Consider the following 22569-nt stretch of genomic DNA (forward strand, 5'->3'; position numbering starts at 1 on the left):
TGTTTCTTCCTTTGGAGTGTTTATGGAGTATTTAATAATGTATATTTTTAACAGACCGTATAGGGCTCTGACTCTCCGCTGCTGCTACTGCTGGAGCTGCTGCCACGATCCGACTCCAACCATGAATTCACCGTTTTTTGTTCATTATTCTTTTCTCTGCCCTGCCAAAAAAATAACAAAAAAAAGAAAAAAATAGTTTAAAATAATCAGACTCTTCAAAAATCTGATTAGGATGCAGACTCTACGCTCCACATTTTAATAAACTAAGAAAAAAGTCAATTACTGAAGACAGTCCGGGAATCATCGCCCATGTGGTTTAAAGGGGGGGGTTCCATGCAAAAATCTTCCCGGCTCCAACACCACACTGAGCTGATGCTTTATGGCGATGCTAATGAAGTCCGTTCCTCCATAGACTTTCATTAGTCAGAGAGTCCGACTGGGTGATTAAGACTGAGCCATTCTATCGTTCCCCACAGGCAGTATGATAAGGAGTCGGGGTGTTTAGTAGATCGGGGATCAGATAACAGAGCGAGAATCATACAAACGGCTGATATGCAGCTGCCTGAAAACTTTATATTATGGGGCAAAAAACTACAACTGAGAAAAAAACAGCGATATTTATGAAAATATTAATCTGATGCGAGGGATAAATTTATTGGATAGAAGCTCCCTTCTGTAGGTTAGTATCTCAAGAGTTAAATAATGTTTCCTTATTTCCATAGAGACATTAAATAATAAAAAGGATGTCTGTTCTCCGATACTCTGCCCCGTAACCTGCTAATACAATAAGATTTCAGCCGTTCTGCTTCTCACACACTATTTGATAAATTGTAACGGGGGTGTCTATGACTCCTGAGAAGTTCGGGGCCCGTTATGCGCGTTCTGTTTAGATAAAATATTGTAGCGACGGCGAGGGCCGAGGGTCCAGCAAGAAGTTAAGTGCTCAGCGAGTTCAGCGGCTCCGATTCGGAGGCCGTCAGGTCACCGATTACTGACCGGGATCATAAAGGCTCTATGGTGGAGCGGAGGTAATGAGGCACTTTACATGTGAGCCGCTTCTGGAAGAATAGATCAAACCAACCGCTAACAAAGCAGCCCGGAGAGGAACGAGGAGCTTCACGGGCAGGTGACGAGAGTAACAATTTAACCATTTATGGACCACGGCATAATCCTGTCCAGAACCCCAGGGGTTAAAAGCCCCTAAATCTACCAGCCACCGGCGAGAGAGATCACATTAACAGCGACTGGAGGTTTCGAGATTTTCTGTTTTCATTGTACATCGTGTCTGTTACTTAAAGTTGATTGGGACCTCACGGGTCTCCTCTTTAGATTCCATACTGATAGCTGAAGTAACTTTTTTCATCTTTTTTCTAAGTATTAATCCTGACACCATCTTCCCTCGGGCTAACATGGCAACAACCATTTTCCGTATTGTGTTATTTAAAGGAACCCAAAATATCAAGACCCCACTTTAACATCCATGACTCTCATTGGTCGGCGCGTACCAGGAGATCGGACGCCGACGTAAACCGAGCTTCCTGAATATCCAGACCCAGCGCTTCCTGTCAAATAAAACAAGAGAAGTTTGGTTAAACCTTTAAATCAATCACCATGGTAACGTTGGTAAACTCTGCATCTATTACCCGGTGCCGCGATGACTTCCCGTCCTTGTGAGGGGTTCGGGATTTCTTCCCCTGGTGAGATTTGTTGCACGTTCCGTGGGGGTGAGAAGATGTTCCGGTACATTCTGTGCTGGTGGCATTCTTTTGTAGATGCTTTGGTTTCTTGTTTTTGTCCACGTGTCTTCTGTGGCTCATACGGCTGCTGGCCACGTGCCCACTCTGGCTCCCGCTGCTGCTGTCCCCACTTCTGCCCGTGTGTCCTCCACGATTCTTCCCTCCCTTCTCCAGGCTCGTCTTTTGGCTCTCATGACCGCTCTCATCGCTGCTACGGAACTTACAGGGATGATGAGGGTGATGTTGATGATGATGACGGCCGTGTTCTTCACTCTTGTGTGGGTTCTCTTGTGGACGATCTCTCTGGTTATCTTTCTTTTCAGTCTGTTTATTGTGGTCCCTGTGCGCATTTTCCCTTTCATGCTGCATGTTATCCTTCTCCTGCTCCATCTTATCTTTCTCATGTTCCATCTTCTCCTTCTCGTGTTCCATCTTCACTTTTGCATGTTCCATCTTCTCCTTTTCGTGCTCCATCTTTGTCCTTGCGTGTTCCATTTTCTTCTTCTCGTGATCTATCTCCTCCGCCTCGTGTTCCATCTCCTCCTTCTTGTGCTCCATCTTCACTTTTGCATGTTCCATTTTCTCCTTTTCGTGTTCCATCTTCTCCTTTTCGTGCTCCATCTTTGTCCCTGCGTGTTCCATTTTCTTCTTCTCATGTTCTATCTCCTCCGCCTCGTGTTCCATCTCTTCCTTCTTGTGCTTTAACTTCTTCTGCTGATGTTGGATTTGTTCCTTCTCGTGTTGTATGTTCTCCCTCTCATCGTGGACCTTCTGCTTTTCATGTTGTATGTTCTCCCTCTCATCGTGGACCTTCTGCTTTTCATGTTGTATGTTCTCCCTCTCATCGTGGACCTTCTGCTTTTCATGCTGTATGTTCTCCTTCTCATGTTGTATCTCTTCATGTTTACGTTGTATGTCCTTCAGCTTATGTTCGATGTTCTTAGTTTCATCCCAGCACTCATGACACTTTTGCATGATATTTTTTTCATCTTTTTGGTGTCTACACGCATGTTGCTTTTTCACTTTCTTCTTCTTCTGTTGATGGCGCGGTTGGTGCTTCTTCCGCTTCCCGCTCTTCCTCTCTTCCTCCTCGCCATGCCGGTGTTTTTGGTGAGCGCGCTCCTTGTTTCGGTGATGATGCTTCTCTTGGTTCTTGCTTGACTTTGACTCCCGGGAGTCTTCGCTCACGTTGTCTGATGTGTCGTTCCGGCTGCTTTCAGAGCTAGAAGATGAATTTGTGTTGCTTATTACAGAGTCTTGCTAAAAAGAGAAAGAAAAATATTATTATTAATTATGAATCTCGATCATACAATAGAGGGAGCTAAAGGACTATATATGTATATTTCTATAATACATACACGAGATATTCTCAGTTCAGCGGCACTGGCGAGTATCTCCGTATTACCGTTACAGATTATATATCTTTCCGATAAAAACGCATTCTTCCCATGTCTTTCCATCGAGGTTCCTTTTAATTCTAATTCTAATTTAGCGTCTGCCTCCCCCATCGCTATATGTCCTAGCCGTATATTCCACTATCTCATTAGTTACTAAATTATACGTAATGATCAATTCAGGCAAAACCTGCGTTTCCTCTGCTCATGCATCTGCCTCATATTCCAGGTCTAATTCATTTCGCAAGAGAAAGGAGAGAGCGCCGAGGCGTCTGCTGTCCACACGTTCGCCCAAATTACCGCTAATGATCGTTCTTGTGTCGTTCGAAGCTATTTATTACGATGAAAGCGGTTTCTAGGAAACATACATTCTGCTGCCTCCTGGATAAGGTTAGTAAATCAGTAACTGTTTCAAAAAAGAGATTCTAAGGAACACAACAGGCAGCCAATGGCAGACAAGCAAGCTGGAGATCCCATCTCCCATTGGTTACATGACATTTCTATAGAATCGCGCACAGCCCGGGTCCAAGAAACAGAAGGGGTTAACGGTAAGTCTCTTAACCTACATATCAGTGTTCTGGGTGGGAAAATGGCTCAGCCAATAGGAGGAATACTAGGAAGGGGTTCCAACCCCCCATTGGCTGAACTCAGTTGCACCTCCCCTATCTCACCTGCCCCTGCTATCTGTATAAATACGACCCCCGGACGGTATACTTTCTATCGGCTTTACCATTATCACTCGGTTTCCGTCACGGCCGAGAATTTTCCTTAGCTTGGAAAACGCCGTTGAGGCCACATCTGTCTCTTGTTCGTCTTCACAAGATTGCTGGAGATTAACCGTACGAACTATTTTCGTTGCCGCTTTAGATCCCACTTGAAATTCCACTTGTATTTTCTCGACAGACGCGTCGGCGCGCACTGGAAGGGAAAGGCGGTTACCGGTTAGAGACTGGAAGGAATTCGTGTTTGTGGATCAGATGTGAATTAATGACTTTTGAATATAAATAATTTTAAATATTATGTGCGAGGGACCCATTTAACGCCCAAATTAGATTTTTTTTTATGAAAGCCCCCAAAACACTGAAATAAATACCAGTTTTGCTACAGTGGGAAAGCAGAATCCCTGAAAAATCCACCTCCAAAACGTCATCACTTCTGCCTCTAACATTCCCATAATTCACTCATTAATAGAAATTAATTAATATTCTTCTGTTTGTATTCCATCGGCCATCATCATCATCATCATCATCATCACCTCCGTCCCCGAATACATTGTTACAAAGTACAACAGCCACAAAGAGTCCCGCGAAGCCATTTTCTTTCTCTTATTGATCCAAGAAATAAAGTTTAGAAATGAGAAATGTATCCATTTTCTCTGAATCAACACCAGAAACGGGGGGGGGGATTTATTAAACTGATTAAGATTAAGGATTAAGAGTCTTTACATGATTTGGGGAGACTAGACGGGCCGAATGGGGCCGATCTGCCAGTAGCTTCTGTTTCTAATTAATTAATGTGCGTTTTTTCCAGTCTCGATGTTATTAGATCATAACTTTGTAACATCTGAATTCTGCTCATTTTTTAAAACCAACTTTTAAAATTATGTATAAATAGAGCTGTCGCCCGAGTATAACAGCTGCCTACACGATGCATTAATGTTTTCTTTCAAATCCAGGCGTTAAAGGTCCGTACGAGCGACCGCAGAGTCCTTTAACTCCTGGATCGGGGAGCCCAATGGTCAGGAGGTCCATAAGAGCGACTCTATTGGTCGCCGGCAGCGGCCTCCTCTAGCATCAACCAACTGGTTGATGCCAGAGGAGGCCCCTGCAGGTGACCAATAGAGTCGTTCGCACGGCCCTTTAACCCCTGACGGCGAACCTACGGATTTCCGCTCCTGTTAACCCCTGCGATGCTGAGTAGATAAGGTAGGCTAGATGGGGAAGGGACCGGGGAGATTAGAAGACGAACATGAAGATTCTTCGTATACGTTCGTGTTCATGTTCGTTTCTTTGGTATTTGGACTGAACAATGAAAACGCACCCTTCGTGTTCCCCGAATACGAATGCACAAGTCTAACTTCTACCACATCTGCTGGGAAGCAGCACATTAGAATAAACTGAATGAAATTACCTGGTTTAAATATAACATTCACCGAATGATCTCCGACCACGCTGTAAAGAGGGCAGTCTCTGATGAACCCGGCGCTTGCGGACTTCTTCTCCAAACACATCTGAAACCCCAATTCCGTGGCCGCGTGACACGTGGAAAAGGCCAACGCGTGCGGATTTGGGATCGGCTGCTCCGTAAACCGCCCGTTCGCCTCGGACAGAACTTCTCCTGAAAACTTTGCCTATTAAATAATCAGATTTAAAAAAAAACAGAGAAACCGTTTGAAAAGATTCCAACTATTTCTGAATCAAAGACTTTAAAACGAACCTTTTTCAGGAAAAGCGCGTCGGAGCTTCACGCGGATACTTTGTTTTTACGTGTCAGCAAACTGTATGTTTTTCGCTAAGTGTGTTTCAACCTCAAGAAGCCGAGGAACCCGCTATTATTCTCCGGGGGGGAACGGAGGGGTTTTATTCAAGGAGACTGATTGAAAAATGCGTTCGGAAACTTTGAAACAAATCTTTGTTGAAACCCCATGCTGTCCGAATCAGTATTAAACCACCACCTACGGCTTCCCCGCCGCGGCTCCGGTATCTACAAGAAAACACTTTTCCACAACTTTGGATTTTTTGTGACTTAAAGGGGAACAGATGATTTTTTTTTTTTGTTCAAAAATAATAATTTGAAATCATCGGTTATTTCACAAAACTCTCTTTTTTTGGGTTGAATGGAAACTCCAATTCCCTCGGTCCTTGCGGCCGGAAACTCTGGTTCTTCGAATGGAGGATTTCGTTGTAATTTCGGCCAAAAAAAAAACCATTTTAGGTTTGGGAGAGGTCGTCTCTCTTAGTTGGCAAAATGATGATGATGAGGATAGGGCAATAGTGGCTAAAAATGATAAGATTTTATACTTATAAACTATAAATAGGTATATCTGCAGGATTTTATTAGGTTTTCTGTTATATTATATATTCTATATAACCATATAACATAACTAATATATATTATCGTACTATCCGTGCTGGAAGGCTGTTCTAGGTATATATCACTCTATCCATCATCTTTTCAGCAATAAATAGAATAAATACATTGGAATTCCCACTTATTTCATTAAGGATACCTAGAATGTTATTAATTAAAGGGTTAAAATGCTATTTTGTTTATATATATATATATATATATATATATATATATATATATATATATATATATATATATATTATTCTTTTATGATGCAGTAGGGGTATCAGAATATGAAGACCCTGTCTGTGAAGACCAGATTAATATTTAGGCAATAACCTTCTCTATATTTTTGTGCATTAACATAAAAAATTCTGGATTTATATATTTTCCACATTTATTATTTAAATTTCATATGTAAATTCCGCGTATGTCATGAATATTATAACGTGCAATCCCAATGACCGCCACTAGGGGGAGACCGTTGGCCAAGCGCCCCGAACGTATAGAGCCGCCGGCAGGCAGCGGAGGCAGAATTATAAACTGTTTTAATTTAGGAACCGCTGGTGTATAAATCAGATCCTCCTTCCTTACCTGGATTAACGTAAAAAAATAATTTAGAAAAATGTAAATGTAAATATCTTTGCCCCTTTAACGTCTATCGCCGTGTTTGGGTGGTCCCTCGTCCACCGTATGATTCGAGGAATTTGCGCAGGTTCTGTTGCGTCTCTACCTTACATTAACCCCTCGTAGAGGCTCTTTGTAACAATGTAGCGTTCGGTGTAAGAGAGGCTTCCAAACTCATTATTAAGTAGAAAAGTTTCTTTTTCTGCTGTTTGCTTGAGGTTGATGTAAGAGGCGTGCGGTTTGCGGCAAGTTTGGAAAAGTTGGAGTCCTTTTATTTGATTGTAAATCCTAAAGCAGAGGCCAATACCTATGGGCTGATAGTGTATTCTCTTTTACCTCTGTTACCGCTGAGTCCCCCGCTGACTCCGCTCTCAGATTGAAGACCTGCCTCGCTACATTTGGTTTCGTTCCAGGCGGCAGAACAGGAATCATTGTAAGTGCGGCTGTATCCTCGGCGTTCCTCGTTACGGAGAATGCCTTTGACCTAAATATGAAACACAGCGTTGCTCGTCTTAAAGAAATATTTGTAGTTGCCTTAAGAAAAAAATATATAAAATTGCTTCCTTTTTTTCTGGCGCTTTTAAATATTTTTTCTCTTTTTTTTTCTTGTTTTCCCCAGTTATTCAGCTGGAATTGTGTGCTTTGTTTTGATATTTTTAGCTGGACGGAATGTTTAATTTTTTAACAATGGATGCAAACAGAATTCCAGCGTATTCTAATTCCAAGCGATATCGTTTCATTCTCTCTAACATTTATTAATAAATTGCGTTTTAAATTTTTAATGATCTCGCCCACTCTCCGCTGCACGCAACCTTGGTCCCAGTGAACACGTCAAGAAAAAAGCAAATACTCCATTTTTAGCCCCGATCATCTGTTTTTCTTACATTACTTGTAATTCTAAATGTTATTTCGGGGGTTTTCGGTGTATCGCTGATAAAATATTCATTTAAGACGGACTGCTTCTGTTTCTATGAGCTGCGCGGTACGGAAATGCACCTCGGTGGGAGATGCGAGGAACCTGAGAATTACGGGATAACCCGATATAAAACTCAAGGGCTATTTGCTAAATAACCATTTTACTCTATGCTGTTAGTGTGAGTTAGCAAATGTTCTTAGATTGTATGGTATTAGTGTGAGTTTGTATGTTTATATTTAGCATATCTGTGTTATAGTATGGTATTAGTGTGTGTTAGTGAATGTTATTGTATGGTTTTAGTGTGAGTGTGTGTTAGTGAATGTTATTGTATGGTATTAGTGTGAGTGTGTGTTAGTGAATGTTATTGTATGGTATTAATGTGAGTGTGTGTTAGTGAATGTTATTGTATAGTTTTAGTGTAAGTGTGTGTTAGTGAATGTTCTTAGAATGTGTCTATGTTATTGTATGGTATTAGTGCGAGTGTGTGTGTGTGTTTATATTTGTTGTTAGAATATGTTTGTGTTATTGTATGGTGTTAGTATGAGTGTGTGTTAGTGAATGTTATTGTATGGTGTTAGTATGAGTGTGTGTGTTAGTGAATGTTATTGTATGGTGTTAGTATGAGTATGTGTGTTGGTGAATGTTATTGTATGGTATTGTTGTGAAGGTGTATGTATATATATGTTAGCATATGTGTGTTATTGTATGTTGTTAGCATGAGTATGTGTGTTAGTGAGTGTTATTGTATGGTGTTAGTATGAGTGTGTGTGTTACTGAATGTTATTGTATGGTGTTAGTATGAGTGTGTGTGTTAGCGAGTGTTATTGTATGGTGTTAGTATGAGTGTGTGTGTTAGTGAATGTTATTGTATGGTGTTAGTATGAGTATGTGTGTTGGTGAATGTTATTGTATGGTATTGTTGTGAAGGTGTATGTATATATATGTTAGCATATGTGTGTTATTGTATGGTGTTAGTATGAGTGTGTGTGTTAGGTAATGTTTTTGTATGGTGTTAGTATGAGTATGTGTGTTGGTGAATGTTATAATATGGTATTAGTGTGAAGGTGTATGTATTTGTTAGCATCTGTGTGTTATTGTATGGTGTTAGAGTAAATGGGTGATAAAGACCCCTGGGTACTCCTGCAGCTGCCCATGAAACGAGTGACCCCCTTTTGATATGGATGGAAGCCACAAGCACGCTGGGTAAAGGCGCAAACTTTTAATACAATATTCATTAAATAATTTAATTTATTAAATTACATAATAATATAATCTGCATATATACAGAAGGGAATCATGGTAAAGGTTGCTAAACCTTGCCGCGCATGTCAGTTACCGCCAAGCTTTAGCCCCAGATCTTTTTTGAATGTCGGCAACACCCCCTGGTGGGGCAATATGTACGGAACCAATAAGTACAGCCTCTAGTTCCCAGGGGAGGACTGTCAGTGCTGCACCGGCGCTATGAGGAGATTGAGGGCTACAGAAGCAGAGAAGACCAGAACATTCTGCGCTTCGGCAGCCATTTTATAGTTCTGATAATAAAAAGTTACCGAGGTTTACTTCACTTTTGAGGCGAAAAGAAACTCAGGGTTGGGCCCAGAATGGCGGGTTTAACCCCGCGAGCGCCGGCGCCGTTATACTATTTCTATATTTAATAGCCGTGCGAATATTTAATGTTTATTCACCTCAGTGAGACGACTTCATTTTCTTGGGCACTCGGGATGATGTCCAGTTTGAATTTCTTCTGATTGACATCAAACTCTGCGGCGATATTCGCGGGAAAGAAAATATTCACTTTTCCGTGGATTTCCAGGCCGGACTGAATGAGATCTGTATTCACTCCCATAGTAAATATGATATTTTTAGCCAAACTATAAAAAAAAAAGACAAAAAAAAAAACGAATCCCGAATTTATTTCAACAACCACTTCCCGCCATTTTGGTGAATGTGTGTTATGGGGTACTCACCTCACAGAGGAGCTTAATTGCAGCCTTACGTTGGAATCTAGGAGCTGAACGATGTTGACGTCTTGGCTGGGGACGGGCGTGATGTGAGTCTGAGCTGCGAATCACAGCATTGACGTTAAGAATGAGGTTTAGACAGCGGAGGAATGAAAGCGCACACCGGCCGCGTCTCACCTTGGATCTCGGCGCGCGTGACGGAGGAATACCGCAGACTCGTTTCCAGCGGCAGCCCCACGCACGTCGGCACAACGTGGCGGTTTTCGCTGGATAACAGCGGTTTGGACCACCGGATGTGCACGCCGTTTTGGAGATGATTGACGGCCGTCTTTAACGAAGAATGTCCCCTTTCTCTGTAAAGTAACTGGAAAAATATATTGTATTCTAGATCTTATCGCCATGACATCATATCTCTGTATACTTTCTATCTGACATCACAAAGGGAAGCTGACATCATACCATCTCTCCGGACATGTGTGTCGGCGGCTACAATGTATCCGTTTTACGATGGTTAATCTTTACAATTTACTTAAAAAAATAATCACACGAAAAGAGAATCCTACCTTAAATAAATCGTGCAAAGATTCCTTATCCAACTGATGAAAGAAAATCTCCTGGCCGAACATCTTGATGTAGGCCGACGCCAGGGGCTGCTTGGAGGGCAGCGGTTTCCACTCCGACAGCTGGAGCAAGAGAGAAAGACTACTAAATTACCAAAAACCTGCCGGCAGATCGGCCCCATCCGGCCCCCGTCTAGTCACCGTTTCTCCTGCTGTAACGACTCAAACCTTAATCAGTCGTTGGTCTCGTCTTAGATTCAGGAGCCGTATGTCTATCCCATGCGTGTTTAATACCCTCACTGTATTACCCTCTACCACCTCTGCTGGGAGGCTGTTCCACGTATCTACCCCCCTCTTAGTAAAGTAAAACTTCTTTACAATATATCTATTACAAAGATGGGAGCAAAAGCAGGTGGAAACCTTTTCCTAAAATGTCTCTCTCATGATGACATCACATGACCCAGATGTTCAGATCTTTGTATTTCTGAGACCGTTTTGGATAATCTGGAAACTGCGTTTATTCATCATAATTTCTTACCTTTTTTAGCATATCTAGAATTTTTTTGACATTTTGCTCCCCGCCGTCGGGGGAGAATAAATGTTTGTTCGTCAGTAACTCCTGGAGTCCTTCAGCGTGAAAGCAAGTCTTAAAATGGAAAGAAAAGATAACGTTACAGACGGTGCCGGTTAGTAACAGGTTAACTTCAAACTCGTTCCCATTCAGATTCGCTGCCCAAAAATATCATTCATCAAATTTCGACTCCAATTCTCCCTGAATTCATCTAATTTATTATTTACGAATTACGCATTTAAAACGTCAGCCAATAGAGAGGCGGCAGGCGGTGGATTCCACAAATTTACCACCATTACCGAGAAGCGCTTTACTTTTTTTGTGTAAATTTAAAGGGCGATTTTTTGTCATTTAACCCCTAAGGGGCTCTTGTTTTACTCTTAATACGAAATCCATCTCACCTCGATCAAATCAATGAACGTTCCCATGAAGTGAGCTTTTACTCGGGACATCGCGCAAGACGGGATGAACTCTACATCATTGTACAAAAAGTTTACTGTGGAAGAAATCCCGGCCATCAGCGAATCTGCGGAGAATGAAATAAACATTTAAGTAAATAAGCGATCCCCTCCAAACATGTCAAATGGCCACGAAGGGGGCACTTTTGGTTTAGGGGGTGTGTGGTTAGAGGCGTGGCTGGGGTGGGGCTATGTGGGGGCATTTAAAAGAAGAATAATGGGGTTTAGGTACCCTATTCCATTTATAAAGCCGTTTCTATACACATCATCGGGGCTTTTAGGGCCGTAGAACCCTGCGATACCCTCATACCCAGCAAACATTCTGACCTCCTAGAAAAGAGGGGCATCAGGGGAGGAGAGAGGGGCATCAGGGGGGAGAGAGGGGGCATCAGGGGAGGAGAGAGGGGCATTACAGGAGGAAAGAGGAGCAACAGCAGAGGAAAAAGGGGCACATAGGAAAGAAGAGGCGCATCAGGGGAGGAAAGAAGGGAGGAGAAGGGAGCCTCAGAGGTTTGGGCGCCGAATTGGGACTTATTAAACTAAACAGAGACACCTGGGAGGTATGTACTACCCTGTAAGAGATTTACATGTACATTGTCATTAATATTTTGGGAAGTAGTTATAATCACCCCTACTTCGGACAAGACTTATTTATGGTTTTGAGTGTTTTTACTTCTTTCTACATATATCTGTCTAGTGTCTGCTATGGCCGAGGTTTTTGGTTGTAGTTACACTGTTGCTGGATCCGTTCTGTGCTCCCTTTATATAAAATACCTTTAAAAATGTCATAATGGAAGTGTTTGCTGTAACTGCTTCCGACGTTTCCGTATTTGCCTCTCAGAATCGTTACGGCCATCTTGAAAGCTGCAGATCTGGTGACAAAACGAGAAGTGATTAATTAGTATAATTAGTGAGAAAATGCAGATTTTTGTTTAGGCCAAGCAGCTGATGAATGGATGGCATTACACGTCCTGCAGGTCCGGGGAGGAATCGCGGCTCATGCTTTCCAGGAGCGGAAATATAAATCCCGCCACTTGAGAGTTTACTTCTCGTAGTAAGATGTTCGTTAACGTCATCACCACTTCGGGAGGGGGTTTTGAGTCGAGAAGCACGGCCCCGGCGACCATGCGGATTAAGGGCTGCCCGTCGGGGTTTGCAAACAACTGGAGACAAATATCTCGGACCTGAATTGGGAAACGAGATAATTATTTGAGAATTATTTGTATTCGATTACCATAAAGTCACAGTCCCGTCCCCAATATATGATTATTTTTTTAACACATGTTGTAGTCCATTGTGCATGAAGTCTAATGCATTTTACTGCATGCAAATCGGTGCAGACATTCTTAGGTTATTGAAGTTAGAAGTTGGGACTGCCCCCTTTTTAAACACCTCCCCCAGCTGCCTCTTCTGAAACCAGGAAGCATTCCCGTGTACACTTCTTGCACATGCTCAGTAGCACTCACTGAAGCAGCAGTCAATTGCACGCATGCTAGTGTTCAAGTAGAATGTGATTGGCTGCTGCTGTTGTATACACGCTAGGCATGCGCAGGAAACGTTCCCACAGATCATCCACCCGAGCCGTTACCATTCCAGGAATCTGACGTTTTATTAAAATGCACCAAATCTTAGAAATTGCATTTGATGAAATGTTGAGCGCTACCTTCTCGGGGTCTTTCAGCGCAATGTTCCTCAGGGCCGAGACGGCGACAGACTGGATCATAACAGGAAGCTGGGAAGCTGAGGATGAGAATCCTGGGAGGAATTTCTGAATCCGTTTCATGCTTTGCGGCTCCCCTGAGTTTCCGAGAGCTTTCAGGGCGAGAATCATGTCTTCCTCATGAGCAGCGCTGGCCGCCTCTTCCAGAAGGTCATACATGGGCTACAGGGATAGACACGGTTTGGCGACAATCATACATTCTACTTTTAAGTTATTCAGATTTATATTTCCGGCTCCCACAACCTCCCTCAGTCAGCCCAAGCAGGAAGTTGGAAGCCACTTCCTGTTCTCTCCCTCCCGTCAGCCCGAGCAGGAAGTTGGAAGCACCTTCCTGTTCTCTCCCTCCTGTCAGCCCGAGCAGGAAGTTGTAAGCCGCTTCCTGTTCTCTCCCTCCCGTCAGCCCGAGCAGGAAGTTGTAAGCCGCTTCCTGTTCTCTCCCCGCGTTGTTTTAGTGGACGGAGCATGAGCCTCTAGCGCTAGAGATTGTTTCCAGCCGCGCAGGTCCCTCCGTAACGCTATTATCACAGATATTTCAGGGCGACGGGGCGATTTATACCCTGTGACGGGGCATCAAGATGGCAGCTCCCGCATACAGCGCAATGGGAGGGGGGGCAGAGGTTTTTTTTACATAATAATATTTAAAGAAAAATAACTTGTTGTACAACTCTGCGGAATATGACGGCGCTATGTAAATAAATAATATTTTGAATAAAATCTCGGCACGCAGATCTCACAGAGGAGCCTCGTATTCTCATATATTTATTCTCTGGATCCGGAGGATAAATTCTTTGGCTAATTCCCTCCGCCTGTAATTTACTGATGACTGAGGGGTCCTCGACCTTTTCTGATTCATTAAGTGCTTCTTTGATTATTTCACTTTGCCATTTTGCCTTTTTCCATAAAAAAGCAGGCGTTGTAAACAGCCTCCCCCAGTTATCCTGTCACCTCCGAGGGTCATTATTCACAGTCGGCTGCTTTCTGCTGCTAATTCCTGTAAATCCAACCCTCTAATTATCCAGCGAGGAAAGGAGGTTATTTTCCAATTCAGAAAAAAAAAAAAAGGCAAAACAACAGAAACCAGCAAAATACTAATAAGGTGCCCAACGCAGCGCCCTATTTACTACAAAAAAAATCCACAACATTCAGTCATTGGTCTCGCTTTAGATTCAGGAGCCATATGCAAATCCCACATATATCCACACTGCATTACCCTCTACCACTTCTGCTGGGAGGCTGCTCCACTTATCTGCCACCCTCTCAGTAAAGTAAAACTTCCTTCCGTTCATCCCAGTCTCTGACTCTCTAGCGTTAGATTCCGCTCTCTTGTTGTAATTTTTCTCCTCCTTTTTAATAAATTCCCTCCTGTCCTTTATTAACCCTTTTATGTGTGGTTGGAGTTCTCATCTTCACAGGTAACATTAACCCTTAAACTCCGCTTATAATCATAATCATTACCTGGAGAGCCCCCTCTGGGCACGGCTGATCCCTTGGGCTGCAGATCTTTTGCACCAATGATCCATAGGCAAGGAAGGACACCTTCCGGAGAAGCGGCATTTTCTGCGATTTGATAACTGCCAGGAGGGACTAGAATATAAGATTACCGGTATTACTATTATTATTAGCGCTATTATTATTATTATCACCATTATTATTATTATTATTATTAGCATTATTATTATTATTATCACCATTATTATTATTATTATTATCACCATTATTATTATTATTATTATCTTTTATTTATATGGCGCCAACAATTTACACAGCGCTTCATACAATACATAAATTCAAGACTAGAATACGGAATTAGCGAAAGTAATGGATGCGTTTATCCCAAAATACGCAACAATAATAATAAAATGCTTCGGTTTAATGAAAAGAACGCCTAAAACTCAATAAATTCGTAGCAGATTAAAAAGTTTTCAAAAATATTTGTCTATTTTCTCTTTAAACCCCCCCCCCAAAAAACCCCCCATTTATTTTATGATCATAAACAAAGTTCCTTTATTCTAAAAAGTTTGTTGCTAGAAAATATGGAATGCATTGAGAGGATTATAGGAAGTCCGCCGGGAAGAATCATGAATATTCACCGCAGAGCATGCAGCAGATCGGCATGCAGAGCATCGCATTGTTTAATATTAACGGGCGGCTGCATTTCTGGTTTTTCTTTCTTTTTTCCCCCCTATAAATAAACCCCGGAACGTTTCAGTTATTCGGGAGCCGTATCCGGCTCGTACCTTGGCTTCCGTCAGAGCCTCGTGATTGGCTTTGATCAGATGCAGAGCCAGAAGCGCGGCTTGGGTAGCCTCAAACTCGGTTAGATCTTTCTCATCAATTTTGTGTTTAAGGAACCTCAGTGTCAAAGGATTAGCGATGGCTGGGATTGCATCTAAAATCCAGCGCCTGGAGGCATGAAAGAGAAGAGAGAAAAAATACAGAAACAATGATTAAAGTCGACTCGTCGCGAAAAACTTTGCATTATTCAATAGAGCAGAAAATTCCATTTGGACTTTTTTGACAGTTTTTTTTTCCACGTCTCTGAAATTCTTAATAACTTATTTCGATCTTCCTGCCCTGGAACCCATAATGTGATTGGAATTTGGGGGGGGGGGCATATAATCCGAGTCCTGCTCCAGTTATCAAACACGTTGTAGTGTCAGCCAATCAGAGAAAGGACGCCATATAGGAATTGGGACAAAGTTCAATGAGTAGCCAATCAGGAAGGGAAAGCCCGGTACAAATTGGGAAATATTATGGGGTTCATGTAAATTGAATGTTTTTTTTTGCAAAAATCTACTTTCTGCTGCTTTATTTACTTTCCGGGGAGGAAAGAGAAATTCCAGTTGCATATAGGGACTGGGAACATTAAATAGGGACACTTGGCAGGCATGGTATATTACATTTTTGTTTCTTTTTGCGGAATGTCACCGATTTCACCGAAATTCCATGAAAATATTTTGATACTAAAGGACGCGTTTTACCTGTAATCCTGCTTCGATGAAAATTGTTTCCATAGCGCCTCGATCTCCCCGTAACTCGCCGCCCGTAGACGGTAAACGAGTTCGACGAATTTCTCCGGGGACTCTTTAGCGGCAAATCCCTCAAAATGTTTTACTAGGTGGTTGAGAAGTTCAATTATCTGCAAATATGAAAAACGGGGAGAAAAAAATCCATAGGGAAGATTATCAGCAGCAAAATCTCTCCATAAAGCTCGCGTTTATTATAACATCATTCAAATATATCACGCGTCCTACAGCAAAACCGCGCCGTTTCTATGTAAATTTCCACCCGAGCCCCTACTTCAAGAAAGCATTAAGACGCTTATGCTTTAACCCATTAAATGCCAGCGGGGTGCGCAATGAAATCCTCTCTCATACTTGAGATCTTAAAATGCGGCAGATCGGCCCCCATTCGGCCCGTCTGGTCTGCCTGTTTCTCCTGCTGTAAAGACTCAAACCTTAATCAGTCGTTGGTCTCGTCTTAGATTCAGGAGCCGTATGTCTATCCCATGCATGTTTAATCCCCTCACTGTATTACCCTCTACCACTTCTGCTGGGAGGCTGTTCCACTTCTCTACCACCCTCTCCGTAAAGTAAAAACAAAAAAAGTGTATTATTTTATAGAACTATATGGCCAAACAATGACATTAATACATGTATGTTCTATACTTTAAATAAAATATAGTTATAGAAATATTAAATATATATAAAATATAGTTTTAATAATATTATAAATAATACATATTAAATATATAATAAATAGTGCATATACTTAAAATAAAAATATATTCATAGGTATATATTAAATATATTTATAATAATATGATATATTTATCTATATAAAAATATTTATTATAAATAATACAGATGAAATATATAATAAATAGTGCATATACCGTACTTAAAATAAAAATATATTTATAGGTATATATTAAATAAATTTATAATAATATGATATATTTATCTATATAAAAATATTTATTATAAATAATACATATTAAATATATAATAAATAGTGCATATACCGTACTTAAAATAAAAATATATTTATAGGTATATATTAAATAAATTTATAATAATATGATATATTTATCTATATAAAAATATTTATTATAAATAATACATATTAAATATATAATAAATAATATATTACAAATATTTTAGAGATATTTATAGAAATATTGAGTATTTATTAAATATATTTATAATAATATGATATATATATATATATATAATTAATAATACATATTAAATAAATAATAAATATCACACATATTTTAATCCGGGGGAGGGGGTGACGATCCTGCAGGTCCCTTACCCGAGTCTCTGTATTTTGCGTTTGTAAGAACTGAACAGGAGCCGCGATCAGCTCGCTCGGGAAGTGATATCGCAGCGAGACTTTCTCCGAATAATCATTATTATCCACGGGCGATGAATACGCGCGATCTTCAACGGCAGCCAAAACCAGCCGCTGCCTGCCGGCAGAGAATGATATTGGGGCGATATTGGCAATTTTATCATGCTTTTTAATAATGACATTTTAATCATTTTTTTTCCGGTTCCCAAATTTCACCGATTTCTTTAAAATAATAAACATTTTGCTTTTTCCTCAAGGAAGAACGCGGGTTAAATTCAATTTTTTATCCCCGAAAACAGGGTAAGTTATCAATTCATATTTAATATTTAATATGAAATCATTATTAATATTTATTACAAAATCGTTATTATTATTAATATTTCATATAAAATCATTATTATTTTGTAAAATTAAACTTTTGATGCGGAATTTTTGGAACGGGGTCATTTTTATACCTGGCCTCCAGGACGGCCGCGCCATCGATCTCATTAAACGGGGTGAACTGGTGGACTTCGTGTACCGCCGCCTCCTGCAGGAGATACCCCACTCCCATAACCCTCAGCTTGTAGTTGTAAGTAGCCGTGGCGCGGGAATTTTTGTTTCTCTCGAGTCAAAAAGGAGTGACAAAAAGTTACAATTTTCCCAAAAAGGAATTATCGGGATATTATTGTTACCGTCTCGCGAGCAGAGGATCCTACCTGCCGGCAGGTGGCGCATGGATGGAAATACGCGTTCCCGCTAACCATCCGCGCTCTGTCCTTACAGTCGTTCAGGTCTTTGGATTTGGTGACGGATAACGTATTACCTTTTGCGTCCTTGTCAATCGTGTAACTCGTGTGGCAAGTTCCGCCAATCCCTCGCTGACCAATGAAAAAGGGGAGGAATAAACGCAATAAGGTCATGTGCAACAAAAGATAGAAATGTGCATTAACCCAACAGAAAACGTGAACAGCAATTCTTCTCTTCTCTTTTTTAAAAAAATAATAAAAATGGAATTCAAGAAAAAGGTGTGGCTGTGGGCGGGGCTTTACCGCCATGACCTCGTGATCTCTTTCTCAATAGATCCGCCAGCCACCCCCCCACGTCTCACCTCCACGGCTGCCGTCTAACACGCCGAGTGCCAGCTTGTGACGTCATCGTAGCGATATGCATGTGCGGCACGGAGGCTGCGCCGAATAAGCACAGCTCTCTGCAGCATATATGGACCAGTGTATCTTTGATCTTTCCAATGTCATGCCTACCAACTGTCCCGATTTACGCGGGACAGTCTTCGATTATGCCACTCTTTCCCCCCCGTCCCGCCGTGCTCGTCCTTCGTCCCACTTTTTGGAACAGAAGAAGAGCTCAGAGGGACTCAGGACCATAATCCCGCAGTCACGAGTTCATTCCGCATGTCGGGGACATCGGAGAATGAATACAGAGTTCTGCACATGCACAGTAGCTCTGCTAGTTTGAGTGACACTCTATCTCCCAAAGCTCCGCCCCCTGGTGTCCCGATTCACTGGGGGTAGAAGTTAGGAGTCGTCCAATAGGGCGATCCGCCTAGTCGGCCCGGATAGGACACACCGCTGTTGATCAGACCTGAAAACGCCAACATTATCTGAGTGTGAATCGGGGCAGAATTTGCTAGAATTAAAAATGATTTCTGGGAAGGATTTCAGGGCTTTAAAAGTCACCCAAATGACAGAAACGCACCGAGAATTTCTGCTCGTTCTTCCAAAAGTCTCCAGTTTGCCAAATACATGGATTCTGAAGCCGTGAGTCAGCCGGGAGTCTGGATCCGGCCCGTTAGACGTTAGTTAACACCGCTAGCCCGAGCTAAATGGGCTGCACGTGGCGGGGACTCTTGGCCGGCTGACGCTGCCTTTCCAGGTGCCGTCCGAACATTAAAAACCCTTCCAATTTCTAAATCGGTCACATGACTTGTTCAGTGAAAAAATTCTGATTGCATATTTTATTGATTTGTGAATTAAAATACCCCCTCAACCTGCGAACATCACAGACGGATACAATGTATCACCCCCCCCACGCGGCTCGGCACAGCTGCGGCTCGTCGGCACAAGTAATTAGAACCATATTTTATGTGCCGGAGGACAGACAAGCGCACCAAAAAAAAAGAGGAATTCAGAGAAAAAATCAAATATTTCGGTAAAAATGCGTCCTTACCTCTTGCAAACTATACACATTTTGTGTCTTTTTCATGGTGAGCTGCAGGACGGTCAGCATCCCGCGGTAAATATTAACCACGGTGTCCGACACGCCTTCCGGAATAAATATATCTCCGACCTGACCGGCGACGTACTCGAATTTTATCGGCCTGCCGAGTTGCCTCTTCAGAGCCTGGGTCAGCTTCGGAGAACTGATGAAGGAATCTTTGGGCCAAATGCCATTAAATTGTTGAATTTCTAGATCAGAAATCTAAAAATTTAAAAATAAATAAATTTGAATTTAGTTAAAAATAATAGGATATCATTTCCAGGAGAGAAAATTGTTCTGAGAATTAATAATAAAAAAAATGTTGGAGGGTGTGGCCAGGTATGTGGGAGAGTCCAGTGGAGAATTAGCTCCGGTCAGAATACGCCCCTTGGCGACCCACAGTGGGTGTGGCTTGAAGAATAAAATAAATAGATTTTTTTAAAAAACGTGATGTTATAATTATTTCAGAGAGCTGACTTTTCATTCTGAAGTCATTGTCAGCTACGCAATGGGGCTTATTCACTAAATAATGAGTTGAGATTTCAGTAGGCATTATATGGAGCCGGCCTTTCATAATATTTATTCAATGACCTTCAATATGCCTGAAAATTTATATTTTGGAAGAAAACATGAGATACTTTCAAATATTTTAGGGCCTTTAAATAATATTAAAATTAAGCATTTCCAGTTAAAATAAATCATAAAATAAAACATTAATAAAAAAACAAGAGTGTGTGTGGTCTCAGTTTGGAGGATAGAAAAGCTGTTATGTGTCAAAAGTAGTAGTTGCATAAACTGACCTTCTAGAGGGGGTGGGAAGTTAAATATGACAGAGACCATTTGAGCGCAGACTTTAATTTATACGAGCTTCAACATAAAAATAATACAGTGTCTGGCTACAAACATTACAAATATTATTTTTATTTATTTATGTTTATGTTATTTATTAATAATAATAATAATTCAATGTTATATAAATAAATATATTATAATTAAATGTATTATAAATAAATATTATTATTTATTATTATTTATATTATTTTATTGATTTATATAGCGCCGTCATAGTCTGCAGGGCTGTACAATGGGAAGAGTTAGGATATGCAGTATACAGACAATATGATAATAGAGATAAGTGGTATACGGGCATTAGTGGCCCCTGTGTGTTTGCGCATGCGCGCCTCAGTGTGCCTTCGTGACGCCATAAACGTGTTTTGCGTTATATGTATATTATTATATCGGCTGTTTGCACCGCTCTCTGTGCCGCTGTATAATAAGCACACGCACACGCGTGCACGTAACGCAAGCCGCGCATGTTAACGTGTTCATCTCATCTGCGGAGACGGGGAGGCAAATGATTAAATCATAGACTTGTGTTCATTTTCTGAGCAATTGAGTTGATCCAATGAAGGGTTTTTTGTTTAGTTTTCCTTTGTGTTGCTAAAGCGGAAAGCAGAACGAATCCGTTAAGTCCGCGCCGGCTCGATCGTTATCTGGCGTATGCAAGAAATTCAATCAAAGGCCCTTTCTAAAATAATAGATGTGATTGGCTCCCGCGAGTATAGCGGAAAACGCAACTTTTCTCCCAAAAATGAAGAAAACGCGCAGACTTTATTCTGACCTTCAGGAGATGGAGCCGCGGGCCGGTGCTGCTGATCTCCAGCTTACACTTCAGCTTCACCCCGGACCTCGCCAGCCCGGCGTCCGGCATCCCGGTCAGAAGCAGCCCATCATAGTGATAGAGAAAAGTCTTACTGGTGGGAAACACCGGCTCTGCAAAGCAACCCATCAATATTATTTATTACTTTATATAGCGCCATCCAATTCCGTAGCGCTGCACAATGGGTGGACATAACAAGTGGTATAAAACATAACAAACTGACTAAAAGAGACAACAGGTGAGGAGGGCCCGGCTCAAACGATATAAACACTAGAAGGCTTCGTATGCCCCCCCCCGACGTCATTTATTAAATGGAGCAGAAATCCAGCACAGGGGGTTAATGTTGTAAATGACTATTGTATCTTGAAACAGCTAATTTTTTATGGAATCTCTTGATTCAGAGGCCCTTTATCACTCCCATCACTCCCATCACTCCTGTGTTCCAATGGCCCTTTATCACTCCCATCACTCCTGTGTTCCAACGGCCCTTTATCACTCCCATCACTCCTGTGTTCCAATGGCCCTTTATCACTCCCATCACTCCTGTGTTCCAATGGCCCTTTATCACTCCCATCACTCCTGTGTTCCAATGGCCCTTTATCACTCCCATCACTCCTGTGTTCCAATGGCCCTTTATCACTCCCATCACTCCTGTGTTCCAATGGCCCTTTATCACTCCCATCACTCCCGTGTTCCAATGGCCCTTTATCACTCCCATCACTCCTGTGCTCCAATGGCCCTTTATCACTCCCATCACTCCTGTGTTCCAATGGCACGTTGTGTTGATTGTTGGTTAGAAACCTTTTTGTAATTATGTTACAGCCAGAAATGTCCTTGTTTCCCAAACATTTTGGTCGTGTATATACACTTACCTCCTCCCCCTAGTTGTATCTGCATGTTTACCTAGTCCCTACTACTACTTAGACTGTAAGCTCTAAGGGGCAGGACCCCCTTCCCCAATGTATTCAAACCTAGAGACCCGGAAACGAAGCCCAGACATCGAGTTAATGCTACAGCGTTAGATGGTTTGTCAAAAATTGTTACTTAAAAGTATCGGCACTCAGTACTCACCGTAACGGGGGGACGAACTTCCTGCGAACACCAAAAAAAAAGTAAGAACAATTCAAAAATAAAACACCACGTTTTCTGTTATTAGGAGATGCAAAGCTTTATGCAGTAAATATCTCAACAAAAACACTTTCTTCTCCTATATAATAAACCTGATAATACGGGGTACAAGCGAGGCTGCGCCCCCAAACCAATGAAAGCCTTACGAGCCCCTCGCCCTCTGGAATCATAATCAATCAGAAACAAAATAACAAACAAACAAACAAACAAATGCGTC

General features: G+C 41.6%; 1 protein-coding gene across 1 annotated transcript in view; it reads right to left on the bottom strand.

Moving 5' to 3' along the window:
• LOC128500981 (vitellogenin-1-like) overlaps positions 1-22121 on the bottom strand; it is a 29262-nt gene extending 7141 nt beyond the window's left edge. Inside the window, exons 1-24 of the mRNA XM_053470353.1 lie at positions 22097-22121; positions 21186-21337; positions 19535-19786; positions 18067-18228; positions 17824-17972; positions 17330-17486; positions 15994-16151; positions 15250-15415; positions 14468-14596; positions 12956-13174; positions 12259-12476; positions 12067-12164; positions 11236-11360; positions 10802-10909; positions 10251-10386; positions 9881-10054; positions 9710-9803; positions 9428-9613; positions 7163-7310; positions 5261-5480; positions 3861-4048; positions 1611-2996; positions 1506-1562; positions 57-161 (exon numbers count right to left, since the gene is read on the bottom strand). Coding sequence (XP_053326328.1) covers positions 57-161; positions 1506-1562; positions 1611-2996; positions 3861-4048; positions 5261-5480; positions 7163-7310; positions 9428-9613; positions 9710-9803; positions 9881-10054; positions 10251-10386; positions 10802-10909; positions 11236-11360; positions 12067-12164; positions 12259-12476; positions 12956-13174; positions 14468-14596; positions 15250-15415; positions 15994-16151; positions 17330-17486; positions 17824-17972; positions 18067-18228; positions 19535-19786; positions 21186-21337; positions 22097-22121 — 4812 coding nt within the window. The remainder of the gene's footprint in view (positions 1-56; positions 162-1505; positions 1563-1610; positions 2997-3860; positions 4049-5260; positions 5481-7162; positions 7311-9427; positions 9614-9709; positions 9804-9880; positions 10055-10250; positions 10387-10801; positions 10910-11235; positions 11361-12066; positions 12165-12258; positions 12477-12955; positions 13175-14467; positions 14597-15249; positions 15416-15993; positions 16152-17329; positions 17487-17823; positions 17973-18066; positions 18229-19534; positions 19787-21185; positions 21338-22096) is intronic.
• Between the last annotated feature and the right edge of the window lie 448 nt (positions 22122-22569).

Source organism: Spea bombifrons, chromosome 6, assembly GCF_027358695.1.
Source record: "Spea bombifrons isolate aSpeBom1 chromosome 6, aSpeBom1.2.pri, whole genome shotgun sequence".
In the NCBI taxonomy this organism is placed as follows: domain Eukaryota; kingdom Metazoa; phylum Chordata; class Amphibia; order Anura; family Pelobatidae; genus Spea; species Spea bombifrons.